The following is a 24261-nucleotide window of genomic DNA, read 5'->3' as shown; positions in this document are numbered from 1 at the left end:
TTTTCATTTGGTTGCCTTGGAGATGCTTGCTGTACAAAGTCAGATAGTCTGAGCTGAAATATTTTAAATGCCCATTATAGTTAAATAGCTCAGCTATTTGGAATTTCATGTCAGTAGTGCATACCTAACGTGTACCTCATAGGGAGTGCGATGCTAGTCCTTTTCTGTAAGAATTATTTTTAAGAAAATGTAATTAATTGAATCACTCTGAAACCAATTCAGTCGTGTCAGGTAAAACAATGGTGGAGAAACTGAGCCAGTCAGTGTTCTTGATGAAGGGTTCAAGCCTGAAACATGGGTTGTGTGTATTTTTATCTTTTCTCTGTTTGACCGGCTGAGTTTCCCCAGCATTGTTTTTACTTCAACCATGGTGGCTGTAGACTTCAGTGATTTATTTCAGTCATGACGGGCACTTACTTCTCAAGAAAATTGGGGAAATATGGGCTCACAGTCCCTCAATGCAAATGCTACAATACTAATAGTGGAAGTGATTTTTCTAAACGTTTGCAGAGATTCTACACATTAATGCAGGTATGCATTCCCTTAAATGACAGTGGGAAGATGAGTAACGATGGGATTAGAATTCTCAGGATCGATGGAAAGGAAGACGGGAGATGTCGTGCAGGGAGAAGGTCTGGAGAAAACCAAGTCTTTTGAACTCGTGCAGTGGGAACAGCAGAGAATGGATGGGTTTGTATTTGCCTGATTGGAGGGAAATGTGGAAGACGTGCGTGAACTGGATTTTTTGATATCCGGTTGATGTAGCCGAGTGCAGCCGAGGGGCCTGACCAGGGATCAGGAAAGATATCCGTGGGTGTAGTATATTTGTATTGTTAAGCGAGCAACCAAGTCGGTGGTCAAACTGGCAATATGCAATGATTTTATTTCTATGAAAATCGGGGCAAACGCCTTCCTCTGCATATTTACAGACTTTACAAACTTCCACAGGAAACCTTGAACAAAATCTGCAGCTGCATTCTCCAGCACATGGTGCATTGAGCTGCCACGGGCTCCGCGAGAACAGGCCGACAGCGCTTCCCCTTTAATAGGTCGAATTCGCTGCCTGTGACTCGTTTTAATGTTCAAACCGTTGTGGTCGCGGAGCTTTCTCTCCGAACGGCCAATAGCGTTGCCATGGAGAAGTCCGTCTCCCAGGGTAACGGGTGTCCCGGATGGACTCCCGGACGTTGGAAACTCCTCAATGGCTGTGATTGGCAACTGCGATCACATGGCAGACACTAATGGTGGATACTCGGTTTCCATGGCTGCACGCAGACGTCAGGCTGCCTTCCCTCCGTCTTTGGCCGAGTTCCGTTGAAGTCGTGGGGCGAGGTGGGAAATGATCTGATTAACCGAGTCACTTCCCCAACACTGCGGAGCTCGGGGCTGATATCGCTGGATTTAAATCCCGAGGTCAGCGGAGATCCCCGGCTGCCCTGGTGGCAGTAACTCCAGTACAAACACGGACAGAAAGGATCAGCAACCTCTTGATAACTGCTGAACCCAAGTTGATCTGGATCATCTTTGAGTTGGTTTATGTTCTGAAGAGGCATTAAAATGTCTAATGATTTGATACATCAGCTCTAGTCCACCTTGTGCGATTCTTTGAAATCCATTCTTCAGGTGATGCAAATTTTTTTTACCTAAGGATAATTAAGTTTAAATTTACTACCCCAGTAAAGATTCCTGCCTCGCAACTCCTCTGTCTCCGTTGCACCTTCTCCCCGACAAGGTCTCTGCCACATCTGCTCCCAGGATGGGGTTTTCATGCGAGATAATCCTAGATGCCCCTCTGCAAAAAACGTAGCTTCCTCTCTATTACCATCAACTCTGTGCTCTCCCGCATATCCTCCATTACCCGCACATCTGCCCTGGCCCCCAACTGCCTCTGCACAACGACGGGATTCCCTCCCACCCATCCTCACCTACCACCCAACCATCCAACATGTCAACTTCTACTATTTCTGCCACCTACTGTGTGATCCTACCACCAGACTCATCTTCCCTCTCCACCTTCATGGACTGCTTCCTCATCCATTCCTCCCTTCCTACCAATCACCTCCTTGGTACCTACCCTGTAACCACACTTTCTCTCACCACCATTTGTGGCCCTAAACAGTCCTTCCAAGTGAAGCAACTCTTGTGAATCTGTAGGGGTCATTTGCTGGATCCTGCACTCCCGTTGTGGTCTCCTCTACATCAGAGAGACTGGATGCAGACTGGGGAATGGCTTCATTCAGCACCTTGGCTCAATACTGCAATAGCAAGGATCTCCTAGTGGCCACCGATTTAAATCCCTGCTCCATTCCCATGCTGACATGTCTGTCCATTTGTCAGACTGACAGACTAAGACCATCTGCAAATTGAAGGAACAAGACCTTTATTCCATTTGGGCACCGTCCAACCAGATGACATGAACATCAATTTCACCAACCCCCATCCCTATTTCTCCTTTGTTCTACCTCAATCTCTCTCTTTTCCCTTCCACGCTGTCTCTTTTCCTTCTGCTCTGCATTCACACAGCCACCCCCTCCCCCAATCAATTCTCACCTTTCCTCTCCTGTCCTATCCATGTCCAATTATCACGTTTGTGTATTGGCCTGTGCTCCTCCACCTGCCCTTCCCTTCTGCAGACTTTCATGCTTCACTTACATTTAGCATTGAACCAAATGATCTTCAATACTTAATTAATTAATGTTAAAGTTGCTCTAAACTGGATGAGAAATTTTAGTCTAATCTTCCTGGAATATGAGGGTTGAACCTGGGGAGCAATATTTCATTCTCTGACTTGACAAATTATAGCCTTGACGACTTGATGCTAAATTTATGACAATCAGCAGTTCCATCCTTTTTGCTCATTTCCAGCATTGTTTTTGTTCAGATGTAATTAAATTCTTCCCATTTTGTGCTCTTCCAGCCTGCAGCAACCTGATTGCCAATCTATCAGACTCTCTTTTTCTCCACCATTCCCCCTCTCTATAACTCCAAATGTATTTAATTTCTGATTACCTTTAAGTTCTGATTTAAAATATCTGATTAAACTTTAAATATTAACACTGCTTCTGTCTGAACTATTACCAGTATTTTGTTTTTATTTCATATCACCATCTGGGTTGGACTCACTTGACTCCAAAAGTAAAATTATATTTAAGCTAATATTGCATCTAATTATCCATCTAAAAATATTTTGACACCTGCCATTTTCAGTGATGGATAACCGAGGTGAAAAAATAACCTGTATTTACATTTCCATCCCTGGCAACATATTAGTGAAAGTAATGATTCCACAAATGGTGTGAAATAGCCACGTGAGCAGAAAGTTTATAAACTAACTGAATGTATGGTATATCTTGCAGAATACCCCACTGTAATATTTTCATACCTTCCTCCTTCCATTCTTGCTATAAACCTGATCTCCAGTTAATTGATCTAAATGTCCAAGCGCCACAGTAAAAATTGATTTTGAATGTTTGTAAACTGTAAATTTTCTGAATAAATGTTGCCTTGGAAAGCCAAAGTTCCCACTGAAACTGGTCTTGGGTACATTTTGAACTGTTAATGTTTATGCTCAAAAATGTGATTTTTTTTTTTCACTGAACCTGCCCAATCAGTTGATTAAATTTGAAATAAACTGAGATTGTAGAAAAGATAGTTGTGAAGTTCAGTTTGTAAATGTACTTTTTTTTGCAACGTGTTGCTTATTTTAATTTAAAGTAAACTTTTAATTATAACCTTCAACAATGAAATTAGTACGATTGCTTAATTATCATTATTCATTATTTTTTCTTATTGAAAAAATTTCATCAACACTTTACTGCTTAATCAGAGATTGAATGAATGCTTTGTTGATATGCAACACAGCTTTAATGACAACTTTTCAACAGCTCCTGAGCACTTGGTCCTTGACTGCTTCATTCGCTACTTTTATCAGATTCCCCTAGTTCTTCCATTAAAAGCTGCTTTCTCAATTTCTGCTGAACATGCTTTTGTACAAATGTTTATTTCAAATACATCACTCATATCTGGATGGTTCACTGTTTTATCTTTTAGAAAATATCAGCGTTAATTATATTATTTTACACTCTCTATATAGTTTGGATTGATCTCCACATCATTTAAGTGGTGTTTTTGGTAACCATCACACTGAAAATTTTCCAGGAAATATAACTGCATCCACCTTTGATGCACTAAAACCTGTCCAGAAAAGTATTCCAAAATGTAAAATTAAGTTTTTAAAAATAATTCATTTTATGCATTTACTTTGCGTTCTTGAAATACATAGTAATCGTGAATATACATGTGCATTACCAAAGCAGGGCCTAAGATAATGCAAATCCACACAACTGCATTTCCATAAAGTCCTCGCACGTATTTGCTTAGAATCCATGCCATGGGAACCTGGGGGTGGGGGGGAGAGGGAGGGTGGGGGAAGAAAGACAATTAAAATATAGCCAGAAATATAATATAGAATATTAATATAGAAAAAAATGCACTAAACGTAGCCAGTATAACAACTAGAGAATCACTAGCCAAAAATCATTGTTTTTGACAGTTTAGTGTTACATGAACAAATAACTCCACAGGCTTCCTCTTTCATTCAATAACTGCTGGCTAGGTCATCTCAGTACATCCCCATATCCACTGATTCCATTGGTGTTCAAATATCCATCTATATCAGTCATGAATGTACAAAGTGATGGGATGTTGACAGTAGAGGGCTCCAAAGATGTCCTAGCTGTGTAAAGAAACATAATTTCTCTTCAACCTGGCCCTAGAATAGATGACATTCACCTAATTTGAGATAATGCACACCAGTGATGCATAACGTTTGGAGGGAGATCTAGACTGGCCACTCATCCAAACTTTTTTTACACTCTCAATTTTTTTGAGAAATCCTCTGAAATGATTTGTCATAACAAAATCAGCAGTGCTGCCGGAGCTGATGAAATGGCAGCATTGCCGCCGGTGCAGACCCCGGAGAATGGAGACACTGCTGCTCTGCAGGTTTAACTGCCCAGTCCTAATGCAGCTGGCTCTGTACAAGCTTTAAATGCCTGTTTAAAAAAAGCCAAAAGTGTTTGTGAGTAAAATCCTGCAACTGCAAGGTCTATGCCCAAGATGGCAGCATCTGCTTGGCAGCAGCCACGAGGGATTGTAGACTCCAGGGAAACAGCAGACTGGTGCATACCACCAGAAACAGGAAAAACACCACCTGTTGAGAAGGAGAAGCAGGGGAGACAACCCTACTGGTTGGTGATCGCTGCAGCAGACTAGTGAGAGGTTCAGCAGTTAAAGGACCATACAGGATGGTGACCACGACAGCAGACCAATGAGGGGCTCAATTGCTGAAGGACCCCATGGGCTGTGGGCAACATACAGTGGGGGATACTGCCTCATAGGTATCAGGATTCTGAGGGTAAGAAGAGTTCCCGAATGGCCTCAGGTGCTAAAGGCTTCTTTTCATGTCAAAGGTTTGGATCTGAAGGGTTACTGTGTGACTGGAGAGATTTCAAGGGCGCAGGAGATGAATCTAGAGATTGAAGAGACGCTCTTTTGCTTCTCTTTCTCTCATACTGTAAGGGGTAGGAAGGGTGAGGAGGTCCTGCAAGGAAATTTCAAAGAGTTAGGCGGTAGGCTGAAGGACAGGACCTTCAGGGTAGTGATCTCAGGATTGCTACTCTTACCAGTGAGGTTAGAAATAGGAGGATAAAGCAGCTGAACATGTGGTTAAAGACATGGTGTAGGAGGGAGGGCTTCAGGTTTCTAAATTATTGGGCTCTCTTCCAGCGAAGGAGGGACCTGTCCCGATGGGTCGGTTTGCATCTGATCTGAAAGGGGACTAATATCCTTACGGGAAAGTTTGCTAGTGATGCCCCAGTGGGTTTAAACTAGATTTAAAGGGGGAGGGGAACCAAAGTGCCAGAGCAGAGAGGAGTGGAGGAAGGAAAAGGTGATGTTAAAATGCAGCATTAGAAGTCAATGGGTTGTATGTGGTGGAAATGTTCCCAGGTGCATCTATTTCAATGCAAGGAGTCTTGGAGGAAAGGCAGTCGAGCTTAGAGCGTGGATTGGCACTTGGAATTATGACCTTGTGGCCATTAGTTAAACTTGGTTGCAGGAGGGGACAGGACTGGCAGCTCAATGTTCCGTGCTTGCGTTGCTTTAGATGCGATAGAACGGGGATGAAAGGGAGAGGAGTGGCATTGCTCATCAGGAAAAATATCACAGTTGTGCTCAGGGAGGACAGACCAGAGGGCTCGTCTACATGGGTGGAGATGAGGAACAGGAAAGGTATGAACACTCATGGGGTTGTATTATAGACAGCAAGAATTGGAGGAACAAATCTGTAGAGAGGCAGCAGAAAGCTGCAGAAAACATCAGGTTGTGATAGTGGGAAATTTTAACATTCTATATATTGACTGGGATTCCCATACTGTAAAAGGGCTGGATGGCTTGGAGTTTGTCAAATGAGTTCAGGAAAGTTTTCTAAATCAATATATAAAGGTACCAACTAGAGAGGGTGCAATACTGGATCTCCTATTTGACAGGACACTTGACAGAAGTATGTATAGGGGAACATTTTGAGTTTAGTGATCATAATGCCATTAGTTTCAAGTTAATTATGGAGAAGGATAGGTCTGGGCCTCAGGCTGAGATTCTAAATTGGAGAAAGGACAATTTTGAGGAAATGAGAAAGGATCTAGAATGTGTAGATTGGGTTAAGTTGTTTTCTGGCAAGGATGTGGGAGTTAAGTGAAGCTCCTACAAAGGTAACATAGAAACATAGTAGATAGGAGCAGGAGTAGGTCATTCGGCCCTTCGAGCCTGCTCTGCCATTCAATGAGATCATGGCTGATCTTAAAGTTCAGTACCCTGTCCCCGCCCTCTCTCCGTAACCCCTAATTCCCTTATATTGAAGAAATAGATCTAATTCCCTCTTAAATATATTCAATAAACCTGCCTCTACTGCTCTCTGTGGCAATGAATTCCACAGATTCACCACCCTCTGGGTAAAGAAATTCCTCCTCATCTCAGTTCTAAATGGTTTGCCTATTATCCTCGAACTATGGCCCCGGGTTCTGGACTCCCCCACCATCGGAAACATCCCTTCCACATCCATTCTGTCCAGTCCTGCCAGAATTTTATATGTCTCTATGAGATCCCCTCTCAATCTTCTAAACTCCAGCGAGTACAATCCCAAATTGCGCAATCTTTCCTCGTAAGTTATTCCTGCCATTCCAGGTATTCACCATTCCTGGTGAATCGCCTTTTCACTCCCTCCGTTGCAAGAACATCCTTCCTCAGATAAGGCAACCAAAACTGCACACAATTTTGAGAATATAGAGTTTGCATGTTCCAATCAGGATCAAATGCAAGGTATAGGAAACCTTGGTTTTTGAGGGATATTGGGGATCAGGTTCAGAAGAAGAGAGGTATATAACAGGTATAGACAACATGGAGAAAATGAGGTATTTGAGGTGTATAACAAATGCAAGATAAACCTCAAGAAATAAATCAGGAAGGCTAAAAGAAGACACAAGGTTGCTTTGGCAGACAATGTGAAGGAAAATCCTAAGGGTTTCTATAGCTATATTAAGAGCAAAAAGGGATTATAATGGACAAAATTAGTCCCCTTGAAGATCAGCATGGATGGCTTTGTATGGAGCCAAAAAAGATCTTAAATCTTTTTTTTTCCATCAATATTCACTCAGGATAAGAGTCGTGGGAAGTGTAAGGTAAAACATCATGAGATGGGAATGTGTAAGGAGTTACCCTGCCCTGTACAGGGCTGTAACAAGATGTAAATGCATCCTTGTACTTACAAGATAAGAGAGACATTGATGGATTGAGAGGCAGGAAGCTAGCAGGGAAAGGATAGCAACAGTTTTAGTCATTGGACAAGTAATGATATGATGATGTTCTAAGCATGTATCCAAGGGTATAAAAAATCACCATTTTGCTGATAACGGCAGAATGCATTCTCCGACTAACATGTTTAGTCGCAAGTGTTACAATCCGGTAATAAAGAACAAAGAACCCTGATTTCGACTCAGCCTGGTGTTTGTCTCACTCATTCATGAACAAAGCAGACCTAACAGAAGTAAGGAAAACAAGCAGTGAGGTCATGAAACCTATACTGATTAAAGAGGAGTAGGTGCTTTTTGTCTTAAAGCAAATAAAGGTGGATAAATCCCCAGGACCTGATAATATATTCCCTTGGATCTTGAGGAAGACGTGTAGAAATTGCAGGGCTCTGGCAGATATATTTAAAATGACATTTGCCATGGATGTGGTGCCAGAGGATGGAGGGTAGCTCGTGCTGTTCCATTGTTTTAAAAAAAGCTCCAAAAGTAACTCTGGAAATTATAGGCCAGTGAGCCTGATGTCAGTAGTAGGTAAATTTAAGGGTATTCAAAGAGATTGGATACACAATTATTTGGATAGCCAAGGGACTGATTATGGAATATCAACGTGGCTTTGTGTGTGGTAGGTCATATTTAACCAATCTTATACAGGTTAGTCAGGAAGGTTCAGATGCTAGATATTCATGGTGAAGTAGTGAATTGTATTCGACAATGGCTGGATAGGAGAAGCCAGAGAGAAGTGGTGGATGGTAGCTTCTCAGACTGGAAGCCTCAGGGATCGGTACTCGGACAATTGTTGTTTGTCATCTATGTTAATCATCTGGATGATAGTGTGGTAAAATGGATCAGCACGTTTGCTGATGAAACAAAGATTGGAGGTGTTTTAGACAGCGAAGAAAGTTTTCAAAGGGATCTGGACCAGCTGGAAAAATGGGCTGAAAAATTGCATATAGAATTTAATCCAGACAAGTGTGAGGTGTTGGATTTTGGAAGGATAAACCAAGAAAGGACGTACACTGTAAATGGTGGGACACTAAGGAGTTCATTAGAACAAAGGGATCTGGGAATACAGATACATAATTCTTTCAAAATGGCATCACAGGTGGATACGGTTGTAAAGAAAACTTTTGACATATTGTCTTCATAAATCAAAGTATTGAGTATAAGAGTTGGGATGTTATTATCAAAGTTGTATAAGACATTGGTGAGACTAAATTTGGAGTACTGTGTGCAGGTTTGGTCACCTAACTACAGAAAATATATCAATAAGATAGAAAGAGTGCAGAGAAGATTTACTAGGATGTTGCTCAGACTTCAGGAACCGAATTACAGGGAAAGGTTAAATCATTTTCCCTAGGGTGTAGAAGAATGAAGGGAGATTTGATAGAGGTATTTAAAATTATGTGGGGGATAGACAGAGTAAATGTAGATGGGCTTTTTCCCATTGAGATACAAACCAGAGGACATGGGTTAAGGGTAAAAGGGAAAAAGTTTAGGGGAACATGAGGAGGAACTTCTTCATGCAGAGGGTGATGGGAGTGGTAAATGTGGGTTCTATTTTAACATTTAAGAAGAATTTGGACAGATACATGGATGGGAGAGGTATGGAGGGCTATGGGCTGGGTGCAGATCAGTGGGACTAGGCAACAAAAAAATGATTCGGCACAGATAAAAGCAGCCAAGGTGGCCTTTTTCTGTGCTGCAATTGTTCTATGGGTGCCAGGCAATACTAATAGTGATTCTTTGTCTACCTTATGACTGACAATATATCTGAAATCTACTTTAAATTTTGCCTGAGTACATACATGACATCATTTACAACTTAGAGATTATTTATTTCTGTGAGTAAGGCAGAATTACCACTTAATGATAGTGCAAAAAAAGTAACACATGTATGTTACATTTTTTTTATGTATTATTACATGAAAAAAAAACTTGATTTTTCAGTCATATAGATTTTTTTAATGTTGTATTTAATTTACGAATTCAAAATGTATTTACAAGTTTTGAGTATTTTCTGCTTTTAATGAAAAATTTTAATATATTTAAAATTTTATAAGCATAATTAAATGTTATCAGTTATTAAATACCTGCGTCAGAGGTATTCACAGCCAGGGTTTGTTGTAAGATGTGCATTTTACACATAAACACTGCTTTATGAATATTCGCTTAAAGAACATTTGTTTTTTCAAAGAAATTATGATTGGTTTATAATGGGTTTTCACTTTTATGAAATTCCCTCCAATATTAGCCAATAGGTCTTGGATTTACAAATTTTCAGTTTACGAATGATTAGGAATGCTAAATCTTTGCCTTATATGATCTAGCCAATCAGATAGCAGGTAGGTATTTCAGGTAATTAGCAAAGTTCATGAGAGAGAGAGAATAGATTCAAGCACCATTGCAGAGAAATGTCAGCACCAGTGGAGAACTGAAAAAGTGCTGCACTTTAGAGAGAGCATTTTCTTTGGTAAAATGTTAACCTAAAGTGCCATTTTTTCCCTCGGCTAAAAGATCACCTGACACTACCTTGAAGGAAGGGAGCTTTTCTTGGTGCACTAGCCAATATTTAGCTTCACCATATTTGTGGTTATTAAGATGTTGTGTGTAATATTTGCAGCACACATGCTGCCCACTGCATTTCTAAATTTACAAAATTACTTAATTTCAACATCATTAGCTGTAATTGCTTTAGATTTACTGAGGTCATGAAAACACAGTATAAATCCTTTTTAATGTTTGGATTGTAATACGTTTTGTAGACTTGTCCTGGTGTTAATCCAATTTGGGGCATTTTACAACTGGAAGTTACAGATTTTACTAAAATAATGACAAAACATACATCTATCTAAGGCTAAATGGTCTCACTTTTATTCCGATATGACTCCCTGGTGTGACAGGTGTAAGAGCGGAGAAGCATCATTAATTCATATGTTCTGAACTTGTTCTAGTCTAGAAAAATACTGGAGAGTGGTTTTCTATTCTCTATCAAAAATTTTTAATATAGATTTAACACAGAATCCTGTGATGACCTTCTTCGGTACAACAGGAGGGAATGAATCTTCTTTATCTTTGGTTCAGAGTCGTGTTATTTCTTTTGCCTCTCTTTAGGTGAGGCAAGCGATTTTACTCAAATGGAAGGATGCTGCCCTACCTATTCATGATCAGTGGTTGCATGACATGACTTGTTTGAATATGGAAAAGATCCATTATTCAGTTAATAATTCCGATACAAGATTTCAGATACTATGAAGGTCACTTTCTTACTTCATAATTTTGCTCTAATGTATTTGAATTGTTTGACTCATCTTTTTCACATTCCTTATATTAATTTTTTTTAACCTTCATTTTTCTTTTAATACTAATTACATATAGAATCTGGCAAAGCAGTTAGGTAAGGGGTTGAGTTTTTCTCATCCATTCTCTTTTTTTGCATTATTAGAGTTTTTTTGTAAAAGAGGTATATACTCTTTAGAATATGAATTATGGATATGATTTAAAATTTATATAATTTTATACATAATGCCTTATTTAGTTTGTCCATATCTTATAGAATTGTTCCCTTTTTGTTTGTATAAGTTCTTTATCTATAAAAATATTTTTAAAAGAAAAAAAAATTTAAAAAGCGATAAAGTCACTTACCTGTAACATCATCTCCAGAAACACCCAGAGACGGAACATGTTAAGTGGTGCTGCAAGCAGATACTACATTAAAAAAAGTGTAAATGTTATGTTAGTTTACTGCATAAGGTAGAAAAATAAATTTATTTAGAATCAGCTTGTTACTAAACCAAGGCCTTGCTAGTCAGAATAATAATGTAGTAAAAACACAGAAATGCTGAAGAACTCAGCAGGTCTCACAGTGTCCATAGGACGTAGAGATATACAGTGTTACTGACGTTGAGTCTGTTTTTTACTAATACCTTGAGGAAGGGATCAGACAGGCTCCTATATTAAAATGCTTGTGAAAAGGGAAGAATGGGAGGAGGAAGAATAGAGACCAACACACTAAGGGTGATAATGGATAAGAGAACAAGAATGGTGAGATTTGATTGGGGGAGGGGGGTTGATTTTGGCTCTGTGAAAGGAGACAAAGGAGAAAGAGGCCTCAGTAAATATATTTAAGACAAGACTGGATTACATAATAGGAGAATGATGGGATATGTGGAAAAAGGCAGGTAAGGGGAGATGAGCCTATCATCAGATCAGCTATGATTTCATTGAATGGTGGAGACAAAGAGCCAAGGGAAAGGACATATAGGGAAAGATGGGGGGGGGGGGGGAGGAAACAGAAACTGGAGAAGATGATATTAATGCCATCTGGTTGGAAGGTGACAGTGACAGATGGAATATGAGGTGGTGTTCCTCCACTTTGCAGGTAGTCTCAGTCTGGCAGTGCACAAAACCGTGGACAGGCGTGTTCAAGGAAATGGGATGCGATATTGAAATGGGTGGCCACTGAGAGATCCACGCTATTCCAGCGGACAGAGATGAGGTGCTGTTCCTCCACTTTGCAGGTAGTCTCAGTCTGGCAGTGCACAAAACCGTGGACAGACGTGTTCAAGGAAATGGGATGCGATATTGAAATGGGTGGCCACTGAGAGATCCACGCTATTCCAGCGGACAGAGATGAGGTGCTCAACAAAGCGATCTCCCAGTCTTTGTCCAGTCTCTCCAATGTAAAGGAGACTACAACGGGAGTACTGGATACAGTAGATGACCCCTGTAGATTCACAAGTGAAGTGTTGCTTGGAAGGACTATTTGGGGCCCTGAATGGTGGTGAGGGAGGAGGCGTGGGCACAGGTGGAGCACCTCTTTCAATCATAGGGTAGGTGCCAAGGGGGCAATTGAATTTACATTTAAATTTAGACATACATCATGGTACAGGCAATTTCAGCCCATGTCTATGTTGCCCAATTTACACCCTTAACCTACAACCCTGGTATGTTTTTTTCGGGCTCCAAGCAGTCCCTTCAAGTGATGCAATACTTCAATTGTGAATCTGCATGAGCCATCTACTGTTGTGGTTTGCTGACTGGGAGAAAACTTTGTTGAGCAACTCAGCTCTGTTTGCTCCAATATCTTGGCCACCCCTTTCAATTCCCCATCCCATTCCCTTGCTGCCACGACTGTCCAAGGTCTCAAGCACTGCCAGAATGAGACCACCTGCAAATTGGAGGAACAACACCTCGTATTCCGACTGGGCACCCTCCAACTGGATGGCATTAACACTGACTTCTTCATTTTCCATTAGCAACCCTCCACCGTTATTCCCTGTTTCCTTTCCTCTAGTCCTTGCTCCCTCTCTCTTTTCCTTTTTTCCCCTCTGAATCCTTTCACAGAGCCTAAAACTCTCCCGCAATCCCGCACCCGCCAATCAATTCTCACCTTTCCTCTTTTCATATTCAATTAACACCTTTTGTTTGTGGGTCTGTTCTCCTCTCCCTCCCATTCTTCCCTTTTCACCAGCCTTTTAATATATGCATCTTACTGTTTTTTACTCATACTTTGAGGAAGGACTTAGGCCTGAAACATCGATATAGTTAAATCCCCATTATCCAGAATTCAAGCAACCAGCAAAAAAAGTGGAAAATAAATAGGTTAAAAAAATTGAATGTTTAAAAATTGCACCCCCTAACAGTCAGTTCACCAATCATGCATTATGCAATCTCAAGCAACCAGAAAATTCACTAATGTAGCATCTATCAATCCCTATAAGTGCCGGATACTGAGGGTTTTACTGTATATTTTTACCTCCTATGGATGCTGTTAGACCTGCTGACATTCTCCAGCATTTGTATTTTTACTACAATCACAGCATCTACAGACTTTCTTGTTTCATTCCATAATAATAGTTTATTTTATTCATAATAGTAATTAATTTGAATAAAATCTTTAATGATTCACATTATTATTACTGCTCCTTTAAATATCATTCTGAAACATTGAAGTCAAGTTTTTTTTTTAGAAAATAAAGGTCTCCTGGCTTCTTGAATTTAACAGAAAATACACATTGCCTGGTATGTTTTGAGTCTCTAAATTACAAAATCTTTTCTGGGAAGAAAAAATAGAGTTATGTTTGTTAGTTATGAACCATGTTCAACTGCTGGTGAAGAACAAATGAGCCACCATGCTCATTATTTTCTACCAGATGCTTGTTCTCTATTTGTATAAACAGAGAGTATACTTTTGTGCACTCTCATTGCTCTTATAAGTAGTACTATTTATGACATTTTGCAATCACTAAAACTATTCTACTGAATCTTCATCACTAGTTTTTCATGGAGTGTCTGGTCTTTGTTGGGCAAATTTGTATTCACTGATCTGCAGACCCTGTCACAAAATTAACTCCCTAATGATCAAGAGCCAACAAATATTTGAACACATTCCAATGAGGGTATTTTTATTCATGTGGGTGTAACATGAAATATCAATGAAGAGCCATCACTTAACAGCTAAAATATAATTCCATCCAATGGAAATTAGAGAAGAACTGGAGGTCAGATGCAGATAAGTTTTACTTCCTGCTTCCTCACTGACAGACAGAGTCCAGCAGCAAAACATAACCATTATAAACTGAGGGGCTGGATGTATTTCATAATCAACTATCAGCTTTATACCATTCATGGCTGTCATTCAAATAAATGACTCCATTTATTTGAAGAGGTCACCAATCTTGGCTGAAAAGATAAATGCATTCACTGGTTTGTTTACTTCTCTTTATTTCAAGATACAATTTATTGTCATAGTAATAAAAAGGTGTCATATTACATGAAATTTCGTTTTGCCTGCTGCAAGGCAGACAGATTCACCACTGGCGCCTAAGCATCTCTTACAGTCAGAGAGAGAGTGAAGCAAGAGAGACCCGCCCAGTCACCGAGTGTCCGTAGATTTGCCTCCAGTGCTTCTGCAGCCTCCGCAGCCACACAGAGTCCAGTCCAAATCATTGACAATCTGTGCTCAAGATTCAAACCTCCAACACGGTCAGGATCCCACCAGCGCCCTCAGCACCTCCTCGCATCCCAGTTCCGATATCTGATACGACTCCAGTCAGTTTGAGCCAGTTTCCAGCAGTCCGCAGCCTGGCGCGAGTCTCCCAACAGCAGACTCCAGCAGCTTACAGCTTCCACGGGTTCCTCAATCTCAAATTGCCAGTGGAAGCTGTAAGCTTCCAAGATGTTCAGGTTATTTACAGGAAATATAAACAACTCTATATCTTCGGGTATATCTAAAGCAAATTCTAAACTTTTAATAAGGGTCCTCTGAAATTCTGATTACTACATACTGAGGAATAATAGCAACTGTGTCATTTCTTGTTAAGAAGTGGTTTGGGTTTCATGAAGAGATAGGATTGGGGTTCATATGGCACAATGTAGCTGAGTTAGAAGTTAATGTTCTGCTCCAAGGTCAATATTAAAGACCTTTAAATAAAAACTAGGTTTTTATTTAACTTCATTAAAGAAGTTTATCTGGCGGAGAATCTCACCTGATCCCTCAAAACCAGCTCCATAGCCAAGAAAGCCCAACCTTCCTGTGTGGTTCATCTCCCACCCTCCATCCTCACTGTATTCTACAGAGGATGTATTGAGAGCATTCTGAGCAATTGCATCACCATCTGATTTGGAAACTGTACCACCTTAGACTGTAAGACGCTCAAGAGGACAGTGGAGTCAGCTGTTTTCACACCACAGGCTGGTACTTTGTCCCAATGAAATTCCTGGGAATTCAGGACATCCCAGGCCTTTCACACTGTGGTCCAAACTCCTGGGAATTTGCCCTCCTCAGCAATTTAGGGGGGAGGGGGGCAACTGATGATGCATTACACACTCATAGGAGTGAGTTCAACCCCGTCTGGTTACTCACTAGCTCCCTCTTACTCTCCACCCCACCACCACCCCGGCCCCCCATCGCCAAGGCTCTTCAGTATGTTGCAGCAGCACAATGTGGGATGAATGACCGTTTTAGTTTCTCATAATTCTTCACACAGGTGGAACCGCTCTGGGAAATTCAGCCACATGAGGGATTATGGTTAACGAGAATGGCCATTCATCCCATATTGTGCTCCTGTCGTAACATTTCGAAGCGGCCCACTGTTTCAGGAGGTAGGTATATTTTAATTTTAATACCTTTTGTGATGCAGCACACAAAGTTTGACATCATGAGGCTTCTCCTGCTTGGCCATTTGGCTCTTCACATTGCAGGGAGAGGGTGGCCTGGGAAAATTTCCCAGGGCCACGTGACCCTACCTGCGAAGTAGGGCCGCGGACCTATTTAAAATTCCTGGGCCGACCTCTTCACACCACAGGTTCACGGGAGGGTTCCCGGGAAAATTTTCTGAGAATCTTCATTTTACACTGGTGTGAAAAGGCCTAGTGGAGAAGATCATTGGGTCTCTTTTCCTACCATGATGGACATTTACAATTCATGATGCATGCGGAAGGCAAATAACACTGTGAAGGACTTCACACACCTCTCTTGTAACAAAACTTTTCTCCCTTTTGCTATCTGGAAGGAGGTACTGTAGCATTCGAGCCCACATGCCCAAATTGTGGAAGTTTTTTCACCCCCCAAGCCAACAGGCTCATCAATTCCTAGAACATATGTGGACTAGTTTATCATGATTTTTATTCCTATTTATGTAAATCTGCTCCATGGTCCTGGAGAAATGCTATCTTGTCTTTACCATGCATTGTAGTTATGCTATGAACAACAAATAAAGGTGACTTTGCCTGGTCATCATCACCCTGTAATTTATGGGAGTTTCCTTTACATAAACTGGTTACCAAATTTCCTATATTGAACTGAGTATTCAAAAGTACTTAATTACTGAAAGGCCTTAATGTCTGCTGAGTTCATGAAAAGTGCTCTCTAAATGCAACTCTTCCCTTTTTTCTAGGTGCTGTTTGGACAGTGTCAGTAAGTTTCTCCAGGACTGCTGATGTTGGCACAGAGGAAATTAAGTTCAGAACTGATGGGAAATTAGAAGAGAAGTTGGTTAGAAGCCAAGAGTGGATCAAAAGTAAGAAGACCCAAGCATTATGGCCTTCACTATCCTCTGCATTTGTTCTCACTTACCTCATGATATAATGCAGATAATACGAATACGAAGGTTTGTCCTTCCCATTTTGAATAGCCCATCTCAACCAGTGGTCTATAAACATGTCTGTTGAACAATAAAGAATATTTATTGTTGTAGTAAATGTCTTATTTCGCTATCTACCCAACTACCTTATCCCAAAAGTTACAATAATTACATTGTAGTCAACACATATTTCATGTAGACTGTAAATAAACCTTTACATCCATAAAAGGTAAGATTGCAAGCTTATTCTTTAGCAACACTGAAAATTGTAATTGGCAGTTAGAGGATAAAGATCAACAAACTCCAACATTCTGAAGGAGGGGTTCAAAATATTTATTGCCTCTCCATAGTATAATCTTCCTCATTCTTTAACATAGTGTGCCAGTCACAAACAGAAACTACTGCTTAAAAATTGGATGATATCTGTTTATGAGTTAACCTCAAAAGGAATGAAATGAATGGTAGCAGAAGAACTGAGTAAAATAAAGAGATACATAGGAAAGAAATCTCAGGGAATTCCATCCTTGGTTTCATGAAGGAAATAAGCATTCTGTAAAGATAAAGCCATATATCCACACTGAAGATCAAAGAATCATAGAATGTTACAGTGCAGATCATTCAGCCCAACATGTTTACTTAATTTATTGGTTCCACCCAGAGCCCCCCTTTTCTGCAGGGTGAAAATTCTTTTCAATATATATATATATATATATATTTATCCAGTTACATTCTTAAGCCCACAATGAAAGTTGCCTTCACCACATCTAGAGGCCATGCAGGTTTCAACCACAAGCTATGTAATGTTCTCCTTGCTTTTGTTCCTTTTAATTTTCAGAATGGCCTCCAGTCCTTCTTCCATTATCCACTGAATAATTTTTAAATACTGCTGTCAAAGCTTTCCTCCGCCCTCTCACCAAAGAAAATATTCCCTGCCTTTGTAATCTATCCTGTTGCTACATTGAGTAGTCTTTCATCACAGAAGTCATTCTCAAAAATCTTTTCTCGATCCTTCCTATAATATAAAAGACATATAAAGCATGGAAACAGGCCCTTCAGCCTACCAAGTCAAAACTGATGATACTTTGGAATGAAACATGCAAGTCTGCAGACCAGTGATTGTAGTTAAAAAACACAAAAATGCTGGAGGATTTCAGCAGATCATGCAGCGTCACAGGAGATAAAGATCTATAACCAACATTTCAGGCTGTCAGGTACCTAAATAAAAAGGGTGGGGAGGAAGGAAGAAATGGCAGGGGGAGGATCATGGATAAATAGATAAAAGACCTTAATTGTACTTGAATAGGACAGGAGAGGAAAGATGAGAATTGATGGGAGGGTGTGGGGTTGGGCGGGAAAGGGTTGACTCTGTGACATAGGGATCGGGGATGGGAAGAGACAAGGGAGAATTTATGGGGGGGTGGAAAGAAAGGCTAACAGAAATCGGAGAAGTCCCTTCCCACCAATTTACCCCTTGGTACCTACTCCTGTGATTGCAAGAAGTGCTACACTTGTGCCTGCACTTCCTCCCACACCATTCAGGGCCCTAAACAGTCCTTCCAAGTCCAGATGTGAAATAGGGATAGCTGCCAGGGTTGTTCCAAGCCCCAGAGCCACTTTTTTTTTTAAGGATAGATGGATTTATTAGTATTAAAAAACTGGGTCAAGTTCATTTTTGAATACTCCATCTAAATGTGTTGTTTAACTCATTTTCTGCGAAGGGAACCTGCTAGATGGAAATTGGTTCATTTCATTGTCTATTAAGTACTGTGACTGACCTTTAAAAGCAATTTGTTGCCATGTAAAAACTTTGGTACAAACCTGACAATAAGATGAAAGTTTATCCTTTACAATCAAAATGAATGCTCAGCAGCCTTTCAAAATTTCACACATTAGAGCTCCTACTTATAGTCACCTCCAGGTGAGTTATAACTGTAGCTGGAAATATTCAGTTTTAAATCTTACCTCATGCACCACTTGTGAAAGATAATATTTGAATTTGACCAGAAGTAAGTGAGAGTTTCTGAGTTCCTGCACAGAATAAAAAGTGTTGATAATTTTTATTGAAACTTGAGAATTGTTTATGTTACTATGCATAAAGGAAGAAATAGAGGTTATACAATGAGGTAATGGTATTTCAGAAAATCATTTATTTAACTGGTTAACTGCAGCACATGCAAGATAAAATAACTATTTACTCATGAATTAACTATAGCAATAAAGTGCATCATACTGTACTATATTTGAGATTAATCATCAGGAAGTGACTTTCCAAAGATCAATGCTGCTTTACAAATAAAACATGTACATTTCTGAGGATTTCATTATGATTTACAAACAACAGTTGAGTAGAAGGCCAGAAGGAGCAAAACATAGGACAACAAAATGTGAACAAGACAGAAAAAAAGAACAAAATGTAACACTTTTACCCAAATTATGAAATTTTCATTTGCTTGATATTCTTATTTTTACCCCTCCTGCTTTTCCATATTATCTGTTTCTGGATAATTGGCCCAATATTTTTGAGATAATAAAGAAACTTTAAATTTTGAAAAATACCATGGTAACAGGCCATTTTGGCCCACGAGTCTGTGTCATCCAATTAACCTACACCCCTGGTATGTTTTGAATAGGGGAAGAAACTGGAGCCCCTCAGGAAAACCCACACAGACACAGGGAGAACGTACAAACTCCTGACAGACAGTGCGGGATTTGAACCAAGATCCTGATCTCTGGCGCTGTAACAGCATTGAGCCAACTGCTACATCAACTGTGTTACCCCAGTTAGTTACAATGGGATTCCATTAAGTACTATCAATCAGCAGGATTTGATCAGTATATTTTGTATCAGGGTAAGCAACTTAGTTTGAGATACTTAGGCCTCCAGTCCCAGGGGTAAGAAATAATTGGATTGAACCATGGAAGACTGGGGTGTTGGGTGGCTGGGTACATGGAAGATGAGGGAAGCAGTGCTAGATGATAGTATCTGGAGGGAGATGAGATGAAACAGTGAGGGGGTGGAGAATAGACTCTGCAGGAGTCAGCAAGGCCTGAGCCTCAAATTGATTGAGCTACAGTGGTCAGGTTGGTTGGCTGGCAGGCAACAGCTGGGATACTAGTGAATGACAGGAATGTGTGGATGGATGCAAGCTTCACGTTCCATCACACTATTGTCATTTATATGGTTAGTGCTTCAGCAATTCCACTGATTCTTTGGAGTTCACACAGGCAGCCTGCTGTGAAGGCCTGGAATTTTCTTTGAAATTTATTCAGAATCCCAATGACAGCTATCTGAGATCCCGCTGAACCAATTGGTTCTTTGATGTTTGTGCTGCAATGAAAGCTTTTGTAGTGATTACCAGATCTTGCCCAAGCTATTTACCACAGCTGTGCAATTGAGAATCACCTCACATTCTATTCTTTTAAAGGATGTGGGCCAAATTTGTGTTCAAACTCCTGTACCAATGTTGGCACTAGACTCCACTGTGATCCTTGACTGTGTGTGGAGGATTTCTTGTAGGTCTCTCTGTCATTTGGCCCACAACTTACCTTCTTTGCAGCAGATCTAATGTACAATCTCAACCTCTAAAACAACTAAGTGCAAAGGATAAAAAAAAGACATCCCTTTGTGTTTAATAGGTTCTGCATTATAAAATGTCAATCTCTGTGCTGGTTTAAAATAAGATCAAGATATAATGCTTTTTTACCTTCATCCATCAGCTGGGAAGGCTCCAGTTGGGTTGGAAAAAAATAAATTAGACTAAGATCGGATACTGTATGATGAAAAGAAGAACGTTTGTATCAAAAGAAACGGGGAAAAGTGCGGATGCAGAAGATCCACATTCATCCCCACAACCACAACAGCTGCCTCAGTGTTGCCAATTCCCATCACAGTTAGCATTATCTCCTCAACGTGGAAAAATGTGCGAGTGAGTGTCCTACATATAATACATTAAACACGTAAACAAGAAGCCAGTAGAAGGCCTGAACCCTTCGTTAAGTATGCCAAAAATCAAACACCTTAATAAGAAGATGGGAGGGGTATGGGCAAGGGTACAGGCAAGCAGGCGATAGGTGGATAGAGGTGGGGGGAGGGGGGAAAGAAGAGAAAAGAGGGCAGAGGATGGAGAAGGATGCTTTCTGATAAAAAAAGAAATCTGACCTCCAATTTCTGGTAACCACTTGTTTCTCTTGCTTTCCCTCATCACTTTTACTCACTTCCTTCAACTTCCCATCCCCTTCCCTCTCTTTCTCCTATCAGAGATCATCCCTATCAGCCTCCTGTTCCTCCCCTATCAACTCTCAGTTTGTTTCCCTTCTTTCCTCTCCCTTCTTCATGCCTGTATCCATCTATCACCTGGTAGCCTTTTTCTCCAACTGCTTCTCACCTCTGGCATTCACATCTGTGCCTCCTTATGCTCAGCCTCCTGGGCACATGCCTGAAGGCTTTTCTGCCCTTCTGGGGCTCCACTCACCATGTCTTGGACCAAGACCTCCAGCTAATTGTTTAAAACATTCATAGTGCATGGTGTCTCATGTGACCATTCTTAAAATCATCAAAGTTACCAATTCATTTTGCAAATCGTATGTGTAACCCCATTGCAGCTCCCCTTGGGAAATTCATGCTACTCTTGTAGTGCTCACTGAAGCAAGCAAACCAGGTTTGACTGCCAGGAGCAACAATCAGGCACCACCAATGAAACACATTACATGAAACACAATGAATGGACACGGGTTAATCAGCATTCCACATACTCATTTACAGGAAATTATCCACTTATTCAATTCAGGCTTCTTCAACTTTTGTTGTATCTCTCTCTCCTGTCCAGTTGTAACATTACCTAGTTGACAAACTGCTTTCTGGTACATTGTATTATATTTCAAAGTTGAGATCATCAACAGTTCTCATCAAGTGAAAAGTAAGAAGGTTAAAAATCAAGTTTTGACTCTTCATCAGTGGTTATATTTCATTCATTTATTTCCATAATTTACTCCTGTCATTTTCTCTCTCCCCTTTAGAAGAAGATTTTAACTTCATGCAACAGTGAAAATGGGTGACAATGAACTGGCAGCCCATTTTTATATTTCTGGGGTTTAATTTATTTAACTGCAATGAATGTAAAATTAGTTGTTAATTCAATAGAAGTATTTTACGTTATTGCAAAGTCAAAATGAGCTCCAATGGTAATACAGTTCCTTTGTGTTTTGCACCTCTTCATGATGGACATTTCTTCTCGTCAGATGCAAGAGAAGTTTCAATGGATGGGTCAAATGGCAGGTTAATTGTTACCTAACGCGCCTTGTGACCATCATATTTTAAGAACAGATGATTGAAGAATAGAGGTCAGTAACAGAACATCCAATGTAGATTAATTTCCAAAGCTGAGATGTGCAATGCCAATAGTGCATTGCTACTAATACTTCAAGCTGCAGTACACCAAACCATGGATCAGATATTATCCATATGGCTTAAACAATTAAACCATTACGAGCATCAGTTCATGATTTTTAAGCTTCACTTTAAGTCAATTTGACAGTAGATTTGAAGGACTGTTTCTTGAAATGCAATCTGAGGCAAAGACCCAAATCAGATCACAAGTAAATAAATGTTTTCAGAAATTATCTAAAAAGAATTTAATCATTTTCTGAAACACCATAAGTTTGCTATTGTTTATTTCCAATTCAAACAATAGTTGATAAATCCAAATTGTGAATCAAGACACCTACCACCAATCTCGATAAAACCTCCGATCTCCAAACCGCATCAACTCAGCAATGAAGTTCAATGTTGAATGAAAGAACCCATGGAAAAATATCAGCCACATGAAGTGATTTGGTATCTGTAGGAGGAGTAAAATATGATTTAATAACCCTGAGCTGTCAGTTGTGTTACTTTCAATCTGTAGAGACAATTTTAGACCAGAATATCTGATCCACCAACCAGTAGGCAGAGTTTTAACTGCCATCGCATGAGCTCAATGACTGAATATCTTCTAAGAAGGCATCCTTTTAACCACCTGCTTAGAATTCCCTTGCTGTGGTATTAGAAATGAGGAATTTACTATTCATTGAGCAGCAGGTGACCTCTGCTAACAGTGATCTTGATTAGACAATAGATGCTGGAGTAGGCCAATTGGCCCTTCGAGCCAGCTCCGCCATTTATTGGATCATGGCTGATCTTTCCCTTTCAATAACCAATCCCAGCCTTATCCCCATAACCCTTAACTCCCCTGCCCACAAGAGCCTTATTCAACTCTTTCTTAAATCTATCCAATGAATCCTCCCCCACTACCCTCTGTGGCAATGTATTCCACAGACCCACAACTCTCTAGGTAAAAAAATTCTCCTCATTTCTGTGTTAAATGGCCTTCCCTGTATTCTTAAACTATGCCCTCTAGTCCTAGTCTCACCCATCATTAGGAACATGTGCTCTGATTTCACCATCAAGCTCTTTGATAATCCTAAATACCTCAATCATGTCTCCGCTCATCCTTCTAAACTCCATCACATATAATCCAAGTCTTTCTAACCTATCCGCATATGCCAACCTTGTAAACTTGCGCTGCATTCCCTCAAAAGCAAGAATGTCCTTTCTTAAATATAGGAACCAGAAATGGACGTAATTCTCCAGGTGAGGTCTCATCAGGGCCCTGTACAACTGCTTTTTCCTATTCTTGGACCGCTGAATGGGTGGGGGCGGGTGGGATGTGAGGTAAAGTATTCCTATGAATGAGTGAAACATGTGGAAGGGCCAAGATCTCTGGCTATGTCCAGTACTCCAGGACCTTTATTATAAGGCCTATTAAAGGAAGGTGTACCTGTTCAAAATAAAGAAATTGGGTTTTAAACAACAGAAACTCAAAAACTGCATGCTCATACTCAAGTCCTAATTCATGATTCTCAACCAGTTGTCCTTTGAAATTTACTGTGGGTACCATAAGTTATGGCAGGGGTTCCTACCGCCTGTTTGATATCAATGACTGAAATGTGGCAACCTATAGTCAAAATAGTGTCCAACTGAAAATACAGATTTCAGAACCATCATTCTAAGGAAGAGATCTTAGTTAAAAAAAAACGAACTCAATGTAAAATTTAACACGATCAAGTGAAAAATTACAAACTGATGTTTCACTTGTTCTGCAAGTACAACTGTTCATTCTATTTTGTGTAGGTAAATATAGAATTATATTGCATTATAATTGAAAGGATTGCCATATTAAAATTAATAAAATAAAAAGAAAAATTTTGACAAAGAATTAACTAATCAACTTTGTTCTGAATAAAAGTCACTCTTGCAAGTAAGATGAATATCTTGT

The 24261-nt window shown here is 40.1% G+C and overlaps 1 protein-coding gene and 1 long non-coding RNA gene across 7 annotated transcripts in view; one reads left to right on the top strand and one right to left on the bottom strand.

Annotated features, from left to right (window-relative positions):
- The first annotated feature begins 1152 nt into the window (after positions 1-1152).
- Positions 1153-17066, top strand: LOC138744632 (uncharacterized). 2 transcript variants are annotated; one of them, XR_011345665.1, is made up of 4 exons: positions 1153-1623; positions 13835-13886; positions 15854-15968; positions 16763-17066. It is a non-coding gene; the product is annotated as an uncharacterized lncRNA (long non-coding RNA). The 2 variants fall into 2 exon arrangements; XR_011345666.1 differs by lacking the exon at positions 13835-13886 and having other exon boundaries at positions 1155-1623.
- The window catches only part of LOC138744630 (diacylglycerol O-acyltransferase 1-like), a 132679-nt gene continuing 112642 nt past the window's right edge, over positions 4225-24261 (bottom strand). For all 5 annotated transcript variants that reach the window (XM_069901078.1, XM_069901079.1, XM_069901080.1 and 2 more), the window contains 5 exons: positions 22673-22785; positions 18911-18976; positions 16942-17029; positions 11508-11570; positions 4225-4398 (listed from right to left, as the gene is read on the bottom strand). In XM_069901078.1, coding sequence (XP_069757179.1) covers positions 4249-4398; positions 11508-11570; positions 16942-17029; positions 18911-18976; positions 22673-22785 — 480 coding nt within the window. In that variant the 3' untranslated portion in view covers positions 4225-4248. The remainder of the gene's footprint in view (positions 4399-11507; positions 11571-16941; positions 17030-18910; positions 18977-22672; positions 22786-24261) is intronic.

Source organism: Narcine bancroftii, chromosome 10 (assembly GCF_036971445.1).
Source record: "Narcine bancroftii isolate sNarBan1 chromosome 10, sNarBan1.hap1, whole genome shotgun sequence".
Lineage (NCBI taxonomy): Eukaryota > Metazoa > Chordata > Chondrichthyes > Torpediniformes > Narcinidae > Narcine > Narcine bancroftii.
The sequence above is the reverse complement of the archived record's forward strand: the minus strand, read 5'-3'. Positions and strand labels throughout refer to the sequence as shown.